Below are 23,036 nucleotides of genomic sequence, written 5' to 3' on the forward strand. Positions count from 1 at the left end.
ACAATTTACTGAGATACAATTTACATACCAAACAATTCACTCATTTAAAGTACAAAGATGAACATTTTTAGGATATGCACTGAATTCTGCAACTATCACCACATCTAATTTTAGAACATTGTCATCATCACAAAAAGAAACTTCATTAGAAAAAAAGGAAACCTCATACCGTTAGTTTGCAGTTCCTGCCCATTGCCCCAACCTTAATACTAGGCAATCACTAAAATCTGTGTCAGGGAAAATGTCAGGAATGACTACTAAGTGTCAATACATTACATGAGGAGATAATTTCTGAAATCCAAACGGAAACCTTAATATGTAGTAATACAGATCTACTTATTCTGGACATTTCATATAAATGGAATCACACAATACGTCGTCTTTTGTGATTGGCTTTTTTCTAGCTTCATATTTTCATTGATCCACTGCACTTCAGTCCTAATTCAGCTTTAATTATATTTCAGAGTTTGTTTCTAATTCATCAAGGAAGATGCCTGAGAATCTATGGCCTTTAGATCATGGAATTTGAAATAGGGAGTGGAATATGATATGGCTCCAAAAAAAGGCAAAATTCTATATATTAAAGCCTGAATGTCTGACGACCCCTAACTCTGAGAATGTGACGAGTGCTATCATATGGCTATGGAATGTGTTTCTCAAGTTAATAATATCCCATATTTTCTCTTTTATTTTCCTATTTTTTCTGCATTAATCTCCTTCCCAACTGTTTTTCATGCTATTTTGTCCCTAATTGCTTGTTTTTCTATCGCTTTTTATATTCCTAATAATAGGACTTATCTGTGTTTTCAGTATTTCTTTGGATCCAAAATTTAAAAGGTTGATGATACTTGTTAATAAAACAACAAGAAAGAATATTGCTTTATTTTCTTTCTCAGCTCCTTTCTAAGTTTTTAATAAATATCTTCTTACTGGGCTCACACCTCAAGTTATAATTAGCAGTGCGAAAATTTAATATGCTTACTCACCATCAACAGGTAGGTTCTTTATCAAATCAACACTTTCCATTCCTGTGAGTTTCATTCCCATGTTTTGCAAAGCAGTGTCTAGTTTAGCGACATCAACAACCCCTCCTTGGGAGAAAGAAAAAAATAGAAGCAAAATTGAATAACCTTAGAATGTGACAGAAGCTACGAATTGCTCTGTGTTACAGATATTGGCTACACCTTAAAGAATAAGGTTGAATGTCTATTCAGTTGTATAAAAACTGTCAGTAATAACGGTGAAATTAGAACTTCCTCCACTGAGGTTTTTTTTGGGAATCAATTTATATAACTAGCTTTTAAAGCTTGTGGTGTAACTTCAAGACTATTTACAGAAATAGAGAAAATAAAATTCATATGCTGCCAGCAGGAAAGTATTATTTTTGTTTCCTAAACAGAAGTTCACATTGCAGGGGCGGGGGGGCACCTAGGTGGCTCAGTGGGTTAAGCGTCTGCCTTTGGCTCAGGTCATGATCCCAGGGTCCTAGGATGGAGACCCGCATCGGGCTCCCTGCTCTACAGGGAGCCTCCTTCTCCCTCTGACTCTGCTATTCTCTCTCTGTCTCTCATGAATAAATATAATCTTAAAAAAGTTCACATGGTTCTTTCCTCTGAATACATTTTCCAAAAAATGTCTAATAATTCTTCTCATTTTTTGTTAGATTATGAAATATTACAGGGATACAGACTTTTATGATGACATCACTGACACCTATGTATCTCACCCAGCTTCATTAATAAACAGAATAGATACGACAAAACTGTCTTCTAGGTCCCTCCTCATCCCCCTTCTTTCCCCACCTTTCCCAGGGTGACTTACTGACTTATAGTGTTTATAATTCTCATGCATGTTTTAACGGCATATATTAAATGGTTTTGCAGAACTTTAAAGTTTATATAAATCATATCGCAATGTGAGTTTCCTTTTGCCACATGCATTTTCATCGAATTCCTGTTTTTTATATTTGTTCGTGTTGAAACATGGAACGCTTTCATTCATTTTATTCATTCATTCATTCATTCATTCATTCATTCATTCATTTATATTTTTGAAGAGAGCATGTGAGCAGGGGTAGGGGAGGGGCAGAGGGAGAGGAGAGAGAGAATCTTTTTTTTTTTTTAAAGATTTTATTTATTTATTTAACAGAGACAGAGACAGCCAGCGAAAGAGGGAACACAAGCAGAGGGAGTGGGAGAGGAAGAAGCAGGCTCATAGCGGAGGAGCCTGATGTGGGGCTCGATCCCATAACGCCAAGATCACGCCCTGAGCTGAAGGCAGGTGCCCAACGACTGCGCCACCCAGGCACCCCGAGAGAGAGAGAATCTTAAGCAGGTTCCATGCTCAGCATGGAGCCAGATGTGGGGCTTGATCTCATGACCCTGAGATCATGACCTGAGCTGAAACTAAGAGTTGGACGCTTAACCAACTGAGCCACCCAGGCGGCCCGTCATTCATTTTAAATACATTCATTTTAAATACATTCGTTTTTAATACATTTAAATACTTCATTTTATTTTTTAATAATATTTTTTATTATGTTAGTCACCATACAGTATATCCCTAGTTTTTGATGTAAAGTTCCATAATTCATTACTTGCATATAACACCCAGTGCACCACGCAATACGTGCCCTCCTTAATACCCATCACCAGCCTATCCCATTCCCCCACCCCCCTCCCCTCTGAAGCCCTGTTTATTTCCCAGAGTCCACAGTCTCTCATGGTTTGTTCCCCCTTCTGTTTACCCCTTTTCTTCTTCCCTTTCTTCTCCTACTGATCTTCCTACTTCTTTTGTTCCATAAATGAGTGAAACCATATGATAATTATCTTTCTCTGGTTGACTTATTTCGCTTAGCATTATCTCCTCCAGTCCCGCCCATGTTGCAGCAAATGTTGAGAAATCGTTCTTTCTGATGGCTAAGTAATATTCCACTGTATATATGGACCACATCTTCTCAACCCAATCATCTGTTGAAGGGCATCTCGGCTTCTTCCACGATTTAGCTATTGTGGACAATGCTGCTATGAACATTGGGGTGCATATGGCCCTTCTCTTCACTACGTCTGTATCTTTGGGGTAAATACCCAGAAGTGCAATGGCTGGATCATAGGGTAGCTCAATTTTTAACTTTTTAAGGGACATCCACACTGTTTTCCAAAGTGGCTGTACCAACTTGCATTCCCACCAGCAATGTCGGAGGGATCCCCTTTCTCCACATTAAATACTTCATACATTTTAAATACTAAATACTATTAACATAATTACAATGTTATGTCATCATATACTGATCTATTCTCCCATATATAACATTTAGGTTGTATCCAAATTTTTTGTCATTACAAAATATACTGCAACATACATTCTCGTGTACGTCTCTTTGTTGACAAGGGTAAGAATCTGAGTAATATATTCAGGAGTGGAATAGCTGAAGTGAAATACATACATTTTTAATTTCTTAAGATTTTATCCAGTTGCTTTTGAAAGTGCTACTATTAATATTAGCAGTGCACAAGAATTTCCATTGCTCCATATCATTGCCATTAACTTAGTGTGGCTTGACTGTTACAACTTTGGTGAACTTGAGATCTGTGAACTAGTATTTTACTGTTGTTTTAACTTAGACTTCCATGATTATGTGTGAAATGAAGTACTTTTTGTAAGTGATTGGCCCCACAGAGATCTCTTTTGTCAAATCCCATATTTGTTCACTTCAATACTAGTTCTTCGGCTTGTTCTTACAGATTTTGGCCTTTCTAATGAGTGTGTAGTGGTATCTCTTTGAGGTTTAATTTGTACTTCTCTAATGATATATGATGTAGAGTATCTTTTCATATGTTTAATTGCCATCTGTGTATCTTCTTTGGGGAGGTTGTTATTCAGCCATAAAAAAGAATGAAATCTTGCCATTTGCAATGACATGGATGGAGTTAGAGAGTATAATGCTATGTGAAATCTGTCAGTCAGAAAAAAATCTTTGGCCTTTTCTTAAATCAAGTGTATTCATCTATGTCCAATCTACTAATAAGCCCATCAAAGGCATTCTTCATTTCTGTCATAGTGTTTTTGTCGCTAGCATTTCTTTTTGCTTCTTTGTTAGGATTTTCACCTCTCTACTTACATTGTGCCTGCTGTTCTTGCCTGCTATCTGCTTCATCCATTAGGGAGCCCTTAGCATATTAATCATAATTGTTTCGAATGCCGACATCCCTGCCAAATTTAAATCTGGTTCTAATGCATGCTGTCTCTTCCCATCGTGTTTTTTGCCTTTTACAATGCTTGTGATTTTTTCTTGATAGCTTGGCATAACGTACTGGGTAAAAATAACTGCTATAAGCAGGCCTTTAGTGATCTGGTGGTAAGGTGTACGGGGAAGAGAAGCATACTATAATCCTATGATTAAGTCTCAATCTTTTCGTGAGCCTTTGCCTCTTGGGCTGTGAACATCATATGTGCTGTGGCTAGAATGTGCTGAAGTTGGGTGCTTCCCTTCCCCCAGGTCAGTTAGGCTCTGATAAAACCTCAGCAGGTTAGGCTATGGTTAAATAGTTTCTCCTTAGGGCAACCTTTTTATGAAGAACAGAATGCTCTGGTACATTTCAAAATGGTTACTTTTCCTCTCCCCCTGCCAGAAGCTTCTTGAGGAGATTCTTCTCCAATATTCACTGTGAGAACCTGGTTGAACTCCTAGTGGTAAAACCCACAAAAGGTGTGGGCACTTCCTCTATGACCCATCCTTTGAGTTTTTGACTCTTAGACTCGACCGCACTGAGCCTTTAGCATTTCATCAATTACAGTTTAGGTTTTCCTGCCCTGCCGCTGGTTCCCAGAGAGGTTTCTGCTCAGGAAGTTGTGGTTTGCATGTCTTTCCCTCCAATCGGGGTGCCACAGTTTCCCTGTGACCTCATTTCTCATGTGGATCCAAGAAGAGTTGTTGATTTTTAAATTTGTTCAGCTTTTTGCTTACTATTAGGACAGAGTGGCTTACCATCTCATCTAAGTTACCAAACTTACTGACATGTACTTATTCATACTATACCCTTATTACCCTGTTAAAGCCAGGTATCTTTTCCTGCTACTTTTATTATATACATATAGCAAAATATGAATAACATATGTTTACCATTTTAACCATTTTTCTGTGTACAGTTCAGTGGAACTAAGTATACTCACCTTGGTTTGTAACTTTCACCACTATCTATGCTCAGAAATTTTATCTTCCCAAATCAAAAGTCCCTACTCATTAAACAATACTCCCCATTCCCCCCTATACCCAGCCTCTGTCTCTATGAATTTAACTACTCTAGGTATCTTACATAAATGGAATCAGACAATATTTGTCTTTTTGTGATTGGCTTGTTTCACTAGCAAAATGTCTTCAAGGCCCACCCATGTTGTAGAATGTGGCAAAATCTCCATCCATTTTAAGGCTGGTGAACACATGGATTGATTTCATCTCTTGGCTATTTGAATAGTGCTGGATATACACAATAGTCTGAATGTTTGTGTCCTTCCAAAATTCATATGTTGAAAACCTACTGCCTAAAGTGATGGTATTAAGAAGTGGGTCTTTTGGGAGGTGATTAGGTCATGAGGGCAGAGCCCTTATAAATGAAATTAGTCTTTATAAAAGATGCCCCAGAGAGATCCCTTTGCCCCTTCCCCTTGTGAGGATACAATGAGAAGTCTGCAACTTGGAAGGGGTCCTGACCAGACCATGCTGGCACCTTGATCTTGGATTCCAGCCTCCAGAACTGTGAGAAATGAATTTCTGTTGTTTATAAGCCATCTAGTCTGGCAGTTTGTTAAAGCAGCCTGAATGAACTAAGACATATATCTAGAAGTGGAACTGCTGAATCATATAGAAATTTTATTTTTAAGCTTTTGAGGAGCCACCATACTAGTTTTCATAGTGGTTGCACCATTTCACATGCCTACCACCAGTGCACAAGTCTTCCAATTTCTCTACATTCTCACCAACACTTGTCATATTCTGTTCTTTTTTTTAAAGTAGCCATTTTATGGGGTGTGAGGTGGCATCTCATTGTAGTCCAATATAAGTCTAATTGTTACTCATTTGTAGATAGTCAGAATGTACCCTGGTTGCTCTTAGGGTTTTTTGTTTTGTTTTGTTTTGTAATTCTGTGATTTCCTTATGATATGATTAAGCAGAGACCCCTTAATTATCATCTTAGGATTCATTATGTGTCCTGTATTTTAGGATCCATGTCTTTCAACAATCACAAAAATTACCAACTATTAGGTCTTCAAATTAGCATTTTCCTTCTTTCTCTCTGTTAGCTCTTTGTACTACTACTGGATAAATTGGCAGATGGCTCACTCTGACCTTCATGTCTCCTATTCCTCCTACCTATTTGTAATCTTTGTGTCTCTATGCTGGAATCTTGGCAATTTTTTCAGAGTTCTATTCCAGTTATCTAATTAATTCTTTGGTTACATCTAATCTGCTAATGAAACCATATGTTTTTCAATTTTTTCAGGCTAGACTTTTCATTTTTTGAAATTTTATTTTGACTCCTTTCAATTCCACTTTTTCCTGTGGTAGTTACTATTTCTTCTAAAATTATTGCCATTTGTCTTTTATGAATTTAATCATTTAAAGCATACTTATTTTATAGTCTACCTAAAATATTTGTATCTTGGGAAGTCTTCCAGGTTCAGTCTTTTTATTGTATATATTGGTATTAATTGGGGATAGATTTTTTCATATCTTTTGTAATTTTATGTTTCAAGATCATTTTAAGAAAGGTTTTATAGGGAAAATCTCACTGACCATGATATGAGGGTATATTTCTTAAACACTAGAGTTACTACAATGCTGGTGCTTTTTGTCAATTTTTTGTGAGTTTCTGGGTCATGCAGGGAGTGCAAATATGAACAGGAACCAATGTGAGCATAGACCCATTGTCATGAATTTTCCAAGAACATATTTCTTCATGATCTTAGAGTCCATGACTACACAGATAAACTTCCTTTTATCTACTTGTACTGATCAGGCATTTTTCTAGTTTACCATTTCATTAAGGGTGAAGTCATTCAAAGTCCTACTTTTATGTGGGTTTTCACTTCCATCTTAAGGTTAAAGAATGGTACAGGAGGCCATCTGGTAAAATATATACAGAAAAGATCTTTGGAAAAAAACATCAATATTTTCATTCACACACATACATGCATACACGGTAGCAGGATTCTAAATTAAGTGCGCAAAAGTCTCTTCATCTCCTTTTCAGCTTCAGATTCATCTCCTTTTTCATTATACTTGTCACTCACCTTTAAGAGTTTTCACACCATCCATCAACCTATTTTGGTACACCTTTCCAACAGCTGTAAAGAAGACACAAACCAGACCACATCAATGAGAGGTTAAATTAGGCATTACCAAAGCCTTAATTTTAGAAGGCAGGCATCATAATTTACCCCAGAAAAGGCCCAATTTAATTTTAAATAACAAAAAACCAGTAACAAGTAGAGAAAATTCTGGCTCCTGGCTGGAGTTCTACTATGCTGAAATACACACATCTTAATTCTCTGTCTTCCTTTCATTTCTCCATTTCCCCTCCTAGTATTTTCTCATTCTTTTTACTTTCCCATATGTCCCTGTTCATTCTTGAGGATGCCTTCTGACTGGAATCAGAAGTTAGAATAGGCCCTTTCTTGACCGAATACCAGGTTAGTGACTGAAGGGGCCAATTACTATAAATAAAGTGGCACAGCAGGGATAACTTAAGATAGAATTATGATTCCTTCTAATCCTTTTTCTTTATCAAATGGAGATAATTCTGGAAGTTCTCAAAAGAATAAACACAACTCTAAGTTCCTTAAAGGCTACATTGTTATTTTAAATGCTCACCATCAACTGGCAGATACTTCTTTAGTTCCAAGCCCTCCTTATCTGTGAGCTCTATCCCAGTTTTTTCCAAAACACTTTCAATATCGCTGACATTAACTTCTCCTCCTTCAAAGAAAAAATGAAAGTACATGGAAAGTTTGAATATGACCTAAATATGAAATATGAATATCCAAATTATGAAAAAAAGCAATCATTTATCTATTTGGTAGATCATTCAACAGCTATGAACAAAGTAGCAAGAGATCATGGAAACAGAATTGTTCCCTTAGCCCAAAAAATTCAGTATCCATAATTATGGAGTAAAGTAATTTAAACAAGATATAAGTGGCTTGGGGGATTCCAAGTTATTTAAAATATCACCGATATTTATTTAAAATTCAGTGTCTCTGTTATTCCCTGAATTATGAGTGTTCTATCTGATTTTACTTCACTACTTAATATGTTAATCCAGTGTAATGTGCATTTGCTTTTGAGAACATTTAATTCTATTACAGAAGTTAAGTAAGTACATTAGTTCAAGTCTGTAGTGTATAAAACAGGGGCTAAATCTTTTAAGATGTGTGCAGTATGGATGAGTAGTTTTTAAGTAAAGGATATATAAGTTAGAAAGGAATGGAAGGACTGAGCAATATCTAATGTTCATGAGGCTTTAAATATACATGAAGAAACTGTTCACTATATATATATGCGTTAGACTAAATATATAACAAGCTCTAAATATTTATGATACTCTAAAATTGCTCAAGACACTAAAAGAAGCACTAAATATTCAAGATATGGTAAATATTCATGAAACCCATTATTCAAATAACTTTAATTTGGCAACTCATTGGTGACACCCATTTAGGTCTTATGTGTCTTCTGTTCGAGGAACACAAAACCTATGGCTCTTTCAACAGCCTTAATGGCAAGCTACAACTATTAGCTAGAGGTACTTGTCCCTGTGTCTTTCTGAACGAGCAAGTCTGTATCATCGGCTAAAGCACTTTCCATCTGTTGGCCCATCTGCTTGAACCTCAACCCTGGTTCTCGTCACCACATCATTGGCAGAGAAAACTAATGCTACTGAACAGAGAGAGACACAAAACTTACTATGCACCTGTGTACCTTAGATTCAGGTAGTATGGTCCTTCCATTCACCATACCCTAAATTTGTTAATTTATTCTGTATTCCCCCTTACTAATTGTTGTGTGTTTAAAATGATTTAATAAACTGTGTGATTCAAACATTTTAACTGGGTCCTTGAGCCTTTCTGTTCTGTGAACTTTGGGCTAGCTTGCCGGGTAGTATACTTTGAGGCTATAATTGCAGCAAATGTCTCTTCATGATACTCAGATTATGCATATTGACATATTGTTTGGAATAAATCCCAGAGAATAAAGAATTTTCTATCAAGGCATTGCACTGAAGTATATAGTGTAAATAATCTAAGGTTAAAATTGCACATAATTTATCATGTAAATAAGGACTACTCAGAGTAAAAGAGGGTGTTAAAAGTAATTAGTTAAAATTATCCTACCTTGGTGGTAAGCCATAACTGTCTAGAGAAAACCAGAATGTAAGATCACTCTAAAATTAAACTCTAGGCTATGAGTCAGCAAACTTTTCTGTAAAGCAAGCTAGGAAAACAATGGAAAATGTTTTAGGTCCTGTAGGACATATGATCCCTGTCACAACTACTCAGCTCCACCACTGTACTGTAAAAGCAGCCATAAATAATACATAAACTAATGGAGGTGGATGTGTCCCACTGAAACTGTTTACAAGACCAGAGCAGATTTGGCCCAAGGGTCAAAGTTTGCCAATCAATATTCTAAACAATAGAAATACTTCCCCAGTAAAATGGTACAATGATAGAGTAAAATAAAAAGGCAGTGACATGACAGTTGGAATAGAGCATCAAAATAGAACTTAATGTGGGGCGCCTGGGTAGTGCAGTGGTTAAGCATCTGCCTTCGGCTCAGGGCGTGATCCCAGTGTTCTGGGTTCGAGCCCCACATCAGGCTCCTCCACTAAGAGCCTGCTTCTTCCTCTCCCACTCCCCCTGCTTGTGTTCCCTCTCTTGCTGGCTGTCTTTCTCTGTCAAATAAATAAATAAAATATTTAAAAAAAAATAGAACTTAATGTAAGAATTAGGATCTTAGATTCACAGTAACTATTTACTAACCTGTAACATCGGTCACTGCATCCATCAATGTGCTGAGCTCAACCTTCCCATTAGCTATAAGGAAAGCCAAAATAAAGTAATAATGCCAAAGAGTCATATACAAAACAGACAAAAAATATGGTAAATTGGGAAATAAGAGATCAAAGTTCATTAGCTCCACTGCTTTATCTGATGCAACTATAAGGATATAAACCCTAGATATGAAGAATTAACTCCATATTAGTTAAGGGAGAGTCTTTGTCACTTGGACAAAATGGACTCTAGGATGTACCTCTTGAATTTGAAGTCTGCTCTCTATCTTATTGGCAGGGTGAAAGGTCTCAATGACTTATTTGGCTGTGTAGCAACTTCTCAGCTTTGGTTCAGCCACAGTTGTCAGATAAGTTGGGGGGGGGGACCACCTTTCTTATCTTCCTACATTTTCTAACTTTTCTTTCTTAAGTTCTTTGTCTATCACAACTATCTTGGGATTTCTCATCACATAAATTAGTGATCTGTTTCTTCTATTAACACTATACATACTTGTTTATAAAAATAGGTATGTAAATACCTCTTTACCCTAAAAGAAGAGTAGATACTTCAGACAGTCCCCAAACTGAAAGGATTTGTGGTAACATAATAACTAGTTACAAAAGGGACTCAGCAGTTCACTGAAAGCTAATGGGTTAATAAAAATTCTATATGATGAGTCAAATATACAGACTTATTTTCCTATGTCCTAAGGCTTCATGAAGTCTTTGTGTAGCAGTATTAATTATATTTTAAAAAGGTAATGAGTCATAAAAGGCAATCAACTGAAAATAATATTATGCCTTCTTGGGAATAAATTGGAATTAGGATGGTTCTGAGGGGAAATTTTAAGAGAAGGCCACGTTCGTACCTGTGTGTTAAGTATGAACAAGTATCCTCTTGTAAACTATTGAAATTGGCCAGAATGTTGCTCGTCATTTCAAAATGAGTATATTTTCTGTCAAGACTTCTTTGGGAAGCAGAAAACTGTATGAGTGATGACTAGGAAATAGTCTTTCTGCTTTGATACCATTTGTACTAATGATCTGGAGCCCTCTGGTTATGTACTGCTCAACTGAAATGTTAGAGGTCTAGCATATATTTGAGACTCCTCTTACAGATTTTCTGCCACTTTTCATTACTTGTATTTTTCACTGTTTTTCATTTATTCTGTTTAGTCTCTCTGATTATTCCATTACTCCATTCATTCTTCCATATTTATTGTCTCAAAAATATAAATTGAAATAAGTCAAGCAAAGAAAGACAATTATCATATGATTTCTCTCATCTATGGAACATAAGAACTAGGAAGATCGGTAGGGGAAGAAAAGGATAAAGAAAGGGAGGTAATCAGAAGGGGGAATGAAGCATGAAAGACTATGGACTCTGAGAAACAAACTAAGGGCTTCAGAGGGGAGGGGGGTGGGGGAATGGGATAGGCTGGTGATGGGTAGTAAGGAGGGCACGTATTGCATGGTGCACTGGGTGTTATACGCAACTAATGAATCATCAAACTTTACATCAAAAACTAGGGATGTACTGTATGGTGACTAACATAATAAAAAAAATTTTAAAAACATATAAATTGATATAGGCATGGTTCCTGCCTATGAGAAAATCACAGTTTATAAACAAAGAAGAGTGATATAAAGACACTTATTTTTTTACACAATATGGGAAGTATATAATAATATATGTGTGTATAAGATGAATTTTAAACTAAGAACAAGGGTAAATAACATGGCTTCCATGGTTCGGGGGCGGGGAAAGCTCTGGAAGATAAACTCTGAGGTTAGTTTTATGGACAGAATTGGCCTGGTGAAATATGCTTAAGTGTTTTTATTGTAAGAGTTGGGGTGTATGTAAAAAGGACAGCTGGATATCAAATTAGATGCTATGGTATAAGCATTAGGTAATAAATAATATCTGTACATTTATTGGTTGAAGAAAATTTTATGAAGTTATCTACTAAATTTCAGGCACCATATGAGGCACTAAAAAAATTAAAATGCGTTTAATAAATGTACCATAATCTCTGCTTTAGAACAACTCAGTCTCTGGGGTGAGAAAAGACAAAGTTACTATAGTAGAGGAGTTGGGTTGACATAGAACAGACAATAAAATCAGGAGACCCTCCTGCTAAAATTCATCCACTTACAGCCACTGCTTTGCAACATGCTGGCGACCATCCTATATAAAAACCTTCAACTATGCCTATATCCAATACTATGGTGCAGACGTTTCAGTGTTGGAGGCCAATGTGGAGGCAGGAAATAATACAAGATAAAGCTAAAAGGAAAGCAAGGGTCAGATCTATGAAATAGTTAGTAGTCCTAATTGGTAGCAGCTGGTATCCAATGAGATGTGGCACTAAGAAGAAAGCTGGAGTGAAAAATGATGCCGATCTTTAAACCTGTTTTACTAAGAAACATGATGGTGCCACAAGCTGAGAGAGGGCATGTATAATTAGGAGACAGTTTTTGGTAAATATTTTTAAATATAGTGAATTAAGATATAAAGATCTGAGGTTTTGCTGAGGAAGAATGAATTTGGCAGGTAGAATCCAACAGGAATCTGAATCTGGCTTCACCCAACCGTGTTTGGGGAGCAATTTGGGCTGCAGATAAATATCCAGAAGTTTTCAGCATGTAATAACAGTTGGAAATATGAGTGTGGATAATATTTTCCACTGAGAATTGTAAAAGTTAAGATGATTAATGGGCTTAGGACACAACTATTTGAGGGATACTGATAATAGGGCAATTAGTCATTTCCTTCCTCCCTCCCTCCCTCCCTCTTTTTTTCTTCTTTCTTTTTTCTTTTCTATCCTTCCTTCCTCTTTCTCTCTTCGTTCTTTCTTTTCCTTTCTTTTTTCTTCTCTTTCTTTTCTTTCTTTCTCTTCCCTAACCTATAACATTCATTTTGCTTCCTGTAAATTCATTACTGGGTCAGAAAGTAGTTATAATAGTTCTGTGTGTGATATTTATAATCCAAAAGAAAAGAGGTTACTGATATGGAGCTCACATTAAGGAAGAATTTGTACTCACATTAAGACTAGTTTCTTCTCTAAGCTTCTGTAAAAATGTTATTTTGATACCAGGTAAAACTAATTGTAGACACTCTCCTGTACAAGTACACAAACTCTCCTCTAAGGTAGAGTAGTACTTGGAACACTAACCAGTAAGTGGCAGATTTTCTGTTACACCTTCAAGTTCCTTTTGTGTGAGCTTGATTCCCAGGTTTTCCAGGACAGTGTCCAGGTTATTCACCTTGACCTTTCCTTCTTAGGAAACATATAGGAATGAAACATGAAAAAAAATGAGTTTAAAATATTAAAAATATATTTTTGCATGTGAATTATTACCTGAATATATATACTTTGCCATTAGTATAATAAAGACAAAGGAGAAAATGTACTTATGTGATTATTACTTTTCTGTATGAACTCCCATTTAACATGTCTAAGAGCATTAAAAAAATCATTAGAAAAATCAGAATTAGTAATTCTTCCTTTAAACACTGAGTGGAAGTTTGTACTATAAATAGGTTATGAAGGGATATAGGCTACAAGATTTGACTATAACCAATATTAGAATAGGAATGAGCTTTGATGCTAGGGACCTCATTAATGAATTAATATTATATAATAACAGAGTGAAGATCATAAGGTAACTTTAAAAACAAGTAGAATCTTAGCACTTTTTTGGTGAAAGTCACATAAAATTAATCACTTTAAAGTAAACACTTCAGTGGCATTTAGTACATATTCATGATGTTGTACAAATATCACTTCTAGTTCCAAAACATTTTCATCATCCCCAAAGGAGAGCCCAAACATATTAAGTAGTCCCTCCCTACTTTCCTCTCTACCCAACCCCTGTTAACCACTAATCCACTTTTTGTTTCTATGGATTTGACTACAATCTTCCTATATAATAAACTCTCCTTAAACAACTCCCTGAAAATTTGGTAATCCTTTTCTTTACAATTTGCTGTGTATGATTAGATTTTTTGGGGTTATGAGTATGGATTCCCTAGAAAGATGTATTGAGACATTACAGTAGAAAATATGATGATGATGAGAGTAACTATGTAATCTATACATAGGAAGCTAGACAGGACTTGTAATCTGAATGATATATGTGAATCTTGAAGATTTCACATGTTTCTGCCTTTCTTGTCAGGCTTTTAACTTACCTTTAATGGATTTCACATCATCCAACATTCTGTTCTGAAATACATTTCCAGCAGCTATAGGAAAAGGAACAATTCATGTCAAAAGGAAATGGTATGAACATTCCTTTATTTCATAACTTCAGTAAGACAACTATTTATAATTGAGTGAGGAATGTGTTCTCATTACTAAATTTAAAAAGAAGTTATGGAAAGGAAAACTGTCTCTGTGTGACAAATATATGTATTTTTTGGTAACTAGGAGATTGACAGCATAGGGAAACACTATTTTGGTGAAACAATCACTCAACTTCTTTTTTCCTCTGACTTCTCCCTTTTATTTCTCTTAATAGTCCCCTGCAGTTTCCTTCCATTTTTTCTTGGAATTTGGGCTGATTAATCACCTGACATTTTGATGGCAAAGTCAGGGCTGAAGGGTTTGGTAAATTGTAGACTAAATCTAAATGACAATGCCTTTTCCTAATCATTTTCAGTAATTTTCAGAAGGGCCTAAACAGGTAAAATTTTTATTCTTATTTTTTTATTTTTTAAAAGATTTTATTTATTTATTTGAGAGAGAGAGAGAGAACATGAGAGGAGGGAGGGTCAGAGGGAGAAGCAGACTTCCTGCCGAGCAGGGAGCCTGATGTGGGACTTGATCCTGGGACTCCAGGATCAGGACCTGAGCTGAAGGCAGTCGCTTAGCCAACTGAGCCACTCAGGCACCTGAAACAGGTTAAATTTTTAAAATGTTCACACGGGTCATGAAACCAAATTCCCTAGAAAGTCTTTGTGGCCTCTATGTAGCTCACCATCAAATGGCAGAGTTTCCTGTAGTTTTTTAAGTTCCTCATCTGTGAGCTCGATCCCCATGCTTCCCAGAACTTTCTCTAGGTCACTGACATGAACCTTTTTTCCTTTGAAAACACAAGAACATTAATGTCTGAGAATAATCATTTCATGAAATGGTGAAAAATTCATTCTCGCTATAATGCATCTCCCCCTATTTGAGGAAATGTAAGGGGAAAATGAAACATGTCTAACTACACAGAATTATGGGGAAATCACAAAATAGAACATAATCCCTTAATATTTACAAAAGGAAGGTCTCTTATTTCTGGGAACAAATCTGCCCTGCAGAGAACAAATTTGTTTTACAACTGGCCAGCAAATTAAGATAATGGAAAATTTACATATTCAGCTATCATTCACCATATTTATTATCTTGTGATTTGAATATGATTTTCTCTTCGTAATGATAATAATTTGACCATATCAAAGCTTTACAATATAATTGTAAATAATTGTACTATGTTCAATATAATGATTCAACAGCTCTATACATTACTCAGTGCTCATCATGAAAAGTGTACTCTTAATCCCCTTCACCTCTTTTACCCATTGCTCCCTCCCTTCCTTCTGGCAACCATCTTTTGGTTCTCTATAGGTAAGAGTCTGTTTTTCTGATTTGTGTCTTTTTTCTTTGTTCGTTTTGTTACTTAAATTCCACATATGAGTGAAATCAAACAGTATTTGTCTTTTTCTGACTGACTTATTTCACTTAGTACTCTACCCTCTAGATCTATTTAAAAGTACTCTCTTATAAAGAGATTGAGTGACATCAGCAAAAGTAGCTGAGCAGGTTGCTTCATGGAACTCTCCCTGAACTGAGACAATAAATGAAAAAAAAACCTATCAGAATCAACTTTGTCAGAACTCCAGAAAATAGTCAAAGGTTTATATCAACCAAGTGAAATCTGAATCAAGAAAAAGGCAACTTACAGTAAGACAGCTTTGTGGCATTTTAACCCTCCTCCCTAAACTATTTTTGATCATCCATCCCTGTCAGTAAAACATTTTTTTTTAAAGGTTTATTTATTTGAGAGAGAGAGAGAGAGAGAGAAAGAGCATGAGCACAAGCAGGGGGAGAGAGGGAGAAGCAGGCTCCCACTGAGCAAGGAGCCCTATGTGGGGCTCAATCCCAGGACTCTGGTATCACGACTTGAGCTGAAGGCAGACACTTAATGGACTGAGCCACTCCCAGTAAAACATTTTCAAGCACAAAAATGGTAATCTCTAATTTACCTGTAAAAGGTTTTATTCCATCCATGTGCTTTTTCATTTCAACCTTCCCATGAACTGTAAGAAAATGTAAATCAAATACATACATGACATTCACTTGGAAATGCAAACTGGAAATACAGTAGCATTCATTGGCTACTGAATTTTATCCTACCCCTTCCCCGGTGATCACAAGTACATGGAAAATAATCACTCTGCTTATTATAAAAGTGTCTGTTTTAACAACTGCTTTGATCCATCGTCAAATAGCAAAACAAACTCTAAAGGTGTGAGATCAACAGTCACCGTTTTTTCATAGGACCTTATTTTTAGCTTTAGATATTGGAGAAGCAAATATGATTCCGATCAGGCTAAAGAAAACAAAATTTAAAATTGGAATCTATTATTCACTACTGTTTTAACTGGATTTTTTAAAGTATCTTTTTTCTTTACTGAGATCCTAATTACTATTTTGCTTTCATGTTCACTGACCTAGGCAGACCAGTTTTAGTCTTGATTTACATGATTTATGATTTACTTGAGTAAAATATTCATTTTGAGGTTAACTTCTCAACTCTAATGATTTGTATAATTTGCTCAACTTAATTTTATAAAAATTAATATTTAAAGAGATTTAACATAGAAACATATTAAAGTACAGGATTATCTCACACATAAATGATTTTTGGGATATATGTTTTGTGAAGAAAAAAAACAACCTAAAAAATTGTCACTATTGGTAAGTTGAAATATTCCTGATTTTTGTCAAATTTGAAATGATAAATTACAGTATGTAGTATGTAAAAACCCCTATACCATGAAAAATTTACAAATGAAGGTCCTAGATAACAAATACTTACTGAAGTATTAGAAGTATGTAGTGACTTACAGAAGTCATGTAACACTTACAGGTATGCATATAACAAATATTAAAACAGAAAACAGGAAAAATATACATAAGTTATTCATATGATTACTAAATCTAGACTAAATAGAATCTTTCTTCTTTTTCTTCTGGATCTGTTGAGGCAGGACATTCCAAAAGTTATTTCTATAGTAAAACCAGCTAGCTAGGTCAGGAAAGTATGAAAATATGTGTCAGTTTTATGGGGTCACTGAAGACTCTCAGAAACAAAGATGATAACACATACTAGGTGTAAAACTCACTATTTGAGTATATGCTTCCTTGGGTCACATTTCAACTAAATCTTGCCCTTTCCAGTAAATTCACATCTCCATCCTGACAGACACATTCTGAGAAAAACTTTGCCCTAAATGGAAAGTTCAAGGTCTATTTGTCCCCAGTAATATAACTTGGGCTCTACACTTGAGGCTTAATCTTTCAGAAAACTTCATTTTAAGCTCAATCCTGATGGTAACTCCCCAGATGACCAGATCACCAATAAGCAGTAATTTTAAAATTCTAACTGTGATTTAAAGAAAAAAGGATGAATCATGCAACATGTCCATTTTATTTCATGTATATTTTTTATCTAACAATGTTTTTCATTGTCTTGGTTGATTTTAAATTATTTTAAAATGAGGAGCAGAAATCAATGGCAAACTGAAAGTCCCAAATAATAGCTATATTTTCCCCATAATTCTGCTTATTTTAGCAATATTTTTAAAATTCCATCATAACCTCAGATACAAATAATTTTCTGTTATGAAAACTGGGGTTCCACATCTAGTCTCACTTTTCTTAATGGATACACCATTGCAAGCAAAGAAAATAAGACAATGAAGACCACTTACATATTTTTCTGGTACACTAATAGTGGTAAAAATTAGAGAATAAATTAAATAAATTAACAAAAATATACTTGAGGGAACAGTGTCTACCTTACATAATGATGGAATTAAATGGACGTTAATAGGATGAGCAAGTATTGATTCATCTAAGGTTATAAGATGGTCAAGTAATGTTCTAGACAGATACTTCTTAGCCCAACTGTTATGTTCTCAAACTAATATTTAACTTTTGCTTATTTGGTTTGAGAATTATTTTAGCCCCCATTGAGAATATTAGAACTTTGGGACAGTCCTCGGACCATGGAGTCTGACTCAGGAATGTGGGAACGTAATGCTGGGCATTCAGGCATTCCACATATTCAGGCCTGAGTGCTTAATGATCCTTTTCCCTTCCAGGGTAACTAGAAGATTCAGTCCTGTTCACCTGGTGTAGTGTAGGTCCCCTACACTTCACATTCCTCCTTTATTCTGCCTTTTTAAATGTCCTTGAAGATGGTGGGATGGGGACAGAAATGCTATTTTAATAATTTTCCACTTAGGGGTGGCTGGCTGACTCAGTTGGTAGACAGAGCATGTGACTCTTGATTTCGGGGTGGTGAGTTCAAGGTCCACACTGCGCCTAAAGCTTGCTTAAAAATTTTTAAACATTATTTCCCACTTTGGGCTATGCTCTATAATTTTTAAAAAATTTTCCTGTGTTAAAGTTTCTTCTATTTTATGCATTCCCATTCCTTCCCCCACAGCACTGTCTTTCTCTAATTCTGTCCCAGTCTAATAGTGCCCTTAGCCATACTCCAAGCAGAAATAAAATTGCTGAAAACGTCAAGGAGCAAAACATGTTTACTTACAGTCTGAGTCATCTTTAATGTGTCCATCTTCTTAATGCCAACTAAGAGTTTTCAGAGATTCTTTTAGAGAAGTCCATACTAACCAATTCAAATATATCTTAAATACTCACCATCAACTGGTAGATCATGTGTCAGATCATTAATTTCTTCTTCTGAAAGGTTCATCCCCATATTTTGCAAAGGATCATCCACTTTATTGACATCAATAATCTCTCCTGCGAAAAAGAAAAGAACATGGGGAAAATCTTACTGACTCCTAAATGTGACCATTGATAATATGGTGCATTATGATTATCAGCCTCATGAGAAAGACCAAGACTCAATAAAGTCCATTCATATATATCAAAGGAGTCAATAAGGATGTTAGAATTAGAACAGAAGTCTTTCAGGGGTGCCTGGGTGGCACAGTGGTTAAGCGTCTGCCTTCGGCTCAGGGTGTGATCCCGGCGTTATGGGATCGAGCCCCTCATCAGGCTCCTCTGCTGTGAGCCTGCTTCTTCCTCTCCCACTCCCCCTGCTTGTGTTCCCTCTCTCGCTGGCTGTCTCTATCTCTGTTGAATAAATAAATAAAATCTTAAAAAAAAAAAGAATAGAAATCTTTCAGGTGATTGGACAATTTTTGAATCATTTACACCAAAGGGTAAAATCAAAATATGGTTGACAATGAGGGTTTTTTTTTTTTTTCCTGAACTCCCAGATTAGATGCCTCAACTCCTGACAAATATCTGTAATCAAATTCTGTTTCCATTTATGTGGACGCCTCTGTTATTCAGACAAAGCTGCCTGCTGGAAACTGAAATCTTGGATAAAATGTAAAAAGCATTTCCTCAAAAGTACTGAAAAGCTGATAAGAGAGTAAGGAATTACTACTGCAAAATCTAATGAAAAGCAGAAACTTAGGGAAGTGAGCAGAACACTGTTATTGCTTCTGCTGGAATGGTATTTGTTCCATCTGGATTTGAATTGTAATGACGGCCTCATGGAGTGTGGGTGATTCTGTCCAAATGCCCAGCAGAAGCTAGTATTCCCTAGGAATGTGCTTCCATCCTTAGCCTCAAAGCGTTATTTCAATAATTGTCCAGGAAAATAGCTCATAATCAAACACAGAATGAAACAAATTACCTGACAGAGAATAAGCAAAAATAATAGGCCGCAGAAACATGTCACAAAAACTTCAGATTTAGAAATTATCAGGCACAAATTATAAAACTATTATGCTTACTATGTCTAAAGGAATAGAAAACAAGCTAGAAAGTATCTGCAGGAAACAGGACACAATACAAAATGACCCAGTATAGCTGAAAAAGAAAAAAACAATTTAGAAATGAAAAGAAGGGGGAAGGCGATGGAATGAGGGAGGAAGGAAACAAGCACCTATATGGGAACATGGAGGGGACCCTGAACCACATGGAATTCATCTTCCACCTACTAGTGAATCTAGGGCTGCAGGCAAGTCCTTGAGGCAACCATTGGCTTAGAGGTGCTGTCTCACTTTCCTGAGCTTAGTGGGCAGCTCAGGATGTCCATGGGGCATTCTTACTGGTGCACACCTCCTGAGCACATATGGCATCATCTACACCCATGGAGGCCCAAGCTAGAGCCAAGTGAGCACATCACCACAATGGTCTAATCTTGACTCAGAATAATGCGGATCTATAATGAATGTGGAAGATTTTGGTGTTAAATTAAAATTTGAAAGGATAGTCAATATTTCTGCACCAAAGAAAATAAGAAAAAATAGTGTGCTATATGCCTTCATTATATTGGGATTTTTAACTTGGCACGATAATAAACATGCATATGTGATAAGTCGTCTGATAAACTAAGTGGTTTCAAAACCCTAAGAAATCAATCTTCTCACTAGGAAATATGTTACACAGCAAATGGAAGATGGGGCAAAAAAAGAAAAACCAATATCCTACTATTAAAAATCACACCAAAAAGGTGTTTCCATAAAGAATAGCCAGAACCAGGGTAGGAGGGTGGAGGTGAGGAGCTGTGTGTGTGTGTATGAGGGCTGGGGAGTGAGGGGTTAGACCAATATTAAAAGATTATAAAGCTATTATACTCAAAGCAATTCAGGACATGAATAAGGAAACCAATAGAACAGAATTTAAATTCCCAAAATAGACAAGTGCCTATAGAAATCAAGTATGTAGTAAGGATGGCATCTCAAACTCAAGGGAGTGGTGACAGAATTTAAGTAAATAATTCTGGACAACTGTATAGCCATTTTCAAAAAGGTAAACTAGATCTGTATTTCCTGATGGAATGCAATGTGAAGTACACAGTATTACTTATGAAGTATTCTTAAAAAATGTTGAAACTAAAAAAAAAAATTAAAAAATGTTGAAACTGAAAATAATTAAGCCATTTGAGCTGACTCCTAGTTTATAAGGAATACAGATGATAGAGGAACAAGATAGATGAGAAAACATCAAATTTAGTATGTGGGAAATTCTGTAAGACATTTGGCAACAGTTTCTTCAAAAAAATCAGTGCCTAGAGAAAAAGAGAGGGTAGAGGAACAGCTGTAGATTACATGAGATTCATGTGTCATAACAGATGCAGTGTGTAAAGCTTGTATGGTTTTTTATTTGAACAAACTCACTATAAAGAATATTTTAGAGATATGAAGGGAAATTTAAAATTAAACTATATAATGGTATTGCAGTTATGGAAAAAATGGTCCATATTTTTAAGAGATGCATACTGAAGTATGTAGGGACAAAAGGAAATGGGATTTGCTTTGAACTATTTCAGCCAGAAAAATTAAAAAAAAAGAAGCAAGTGTAACAAATCTTTGTAATTGTTGGATCTAGGTGATAGATATATGTGAGTTCATTATATTACTCTTTGTACTTTTGTGTATGTTTGGAAATGTTCATTATGGCCAAAAGGTGGAAAGAACCAAATGCCCATTAACTCATAGTGTTTAAACAAAATATATACACATACAACAGAATATATTATTTGGCAACAAAAAGAAATGAAGTTGTACACCCATGTTCATAGCAGCATTATTCACAATAACTAAAATGTGGAAGCAACTCAAGTATCCACTGATGGATGAATGAATGTATATACATACAGGAGAATATTATTCGGCCTTAAAAAAGAAGGAAATTTTGACATATGTTACAACATGGTTGAACCTTGAGGACATTATGCTAAGTAAAATAAACTTGTCACAAAAAAATAGATACTACGTGATTCCACTTATGTAAGGTACTTAGAGTAGTCAAAATCATCCAGACAGAAAGTAGAATGGTTACCAGGGGCTGGAGGCAGGGGAGAATGGAGAGTTTTTGTTTAATGGATATAAACAAAATATAAAGTTTTATATATATATATATAATATATAGTATTTATATATATTATATATCAATATTTATATATAAATATTTAAAATAAAATATAAATATAAATATAAAATATTTATATATATAAAATATAAAGTTGTAATTTTACAAAATGAAAAGAATTCTGGAGATGGATGGCGGTAATGGTTGCCCAGTTGCACAAAAAATGTGAGTGTACCTAATACCAGTGAACTCTACACTTGGCAATGGTTAAGATAATAAATTTTACGTTATGTATGTTTTACCACAATAAATTGAAAATAAAAAAAGAATGGAATACTGGTACATGCTACAATATGGATAAACCTGAAAACATTATACTAATTGAAAGAAGCTAGTCACAAAGACAACATACTATCCCATTTATATGAAATGTCCAGAATAGGCAAGTCTATAGAGACAGAAAATAGATTAGTAGTTGCCTAGGACTTGTGGGGTGGTGGGGGAGAGTAAAAGGGTGAGAGTTATAGGGTATGGGGTTTCTTTCTGGGGTGATCTGAGTACTCACTAAGTCCTTTGATAACTCTACTAACTATAATGATATTATAATTAGTCCTAATAAAGTAAATTATAACCCAAAAAGGAACACCCAGTGACTCAGACTGGAATGACTTGGGGATAAAATGGGGACAAAGAAGAAATCGGAAGGAAGTAAGAAAACAAGTTTCCGTCTCCATCTCTATATTGTATATGAAACTGTCTTCCTACCATATCACTGAGAATTGAATAGACTGCAGTGGATTACAAGCTTACCTGAGAACATGAATTCCTAAATGCAAACAGGATAACAGTA

The 23,036-nt window shown here is 35.6% G+C and overlaps 1 protein-coding gene across 1 annotated transcript in view; it reads right to left on the minus strand.

Annotated features, from left to right (window-relative positions):
- Positions 1 to 23,036, minus strand: part of EFCAB13 (EF-hand calcium binding domain 13) — a 174,298-nt gene that overhangs the window by 4,089 nt on the left and 147,173 nt on the right. The window contains exons 49-57 of the mRNA XM_044389151.3: positions 18,992 to 19,096; positions 16,306 to 16,359; positions 15,033 to 15,137; positions 14,245 to 14,298; positions 13,226 to 13,330; positions 10,039 to 10,092; positions 7,871 to 7,975; positions 7,291 to 7,344; positions 987 to 1,091 (exon numbers count right to left, since the gene is read on the minus strand). Coding sequence (XP_044245086.2) covers positions 987 to 1,091; positions 7,291 to 7,344; positions 7,871 to 7,975; positions 10,039 to 10,092; positions 13,226 to 13,330; positions 14,245 to 14,298; positions 15,033 to 15,137; positions 16,306 to 16,359; positions 18,992 to 19,096 — 741 coding nt within the window. The remainder of the gene's footprint in view (positions 1 to 986; positions 1,092 to 7,290; positions 7,345 to 7,870; positions 7,976 to 10,038; positions 10,093 to 13,225; positions 13,331 to 14,244; positions 14,299 to 15,032; positions 15,138 to 16,305; positions 16,360 to 18,991; positions 19,097 to 23,036) is intronic.

Source organism: Ursus arctos, unplaced genomic scaffold, assembly GCF_023065955.2.
Source record: "Ursus arctos isolate Adak ecotype North America unplaced genomic scaffold, UrsArc2.0 scaffold_24, whole genome shotgun sequence".
NCBI lineage: Eukaryota > Metazoa > Chordata > Mammalia > Carnivora > Ursidae > Ursus > Ursus arctos.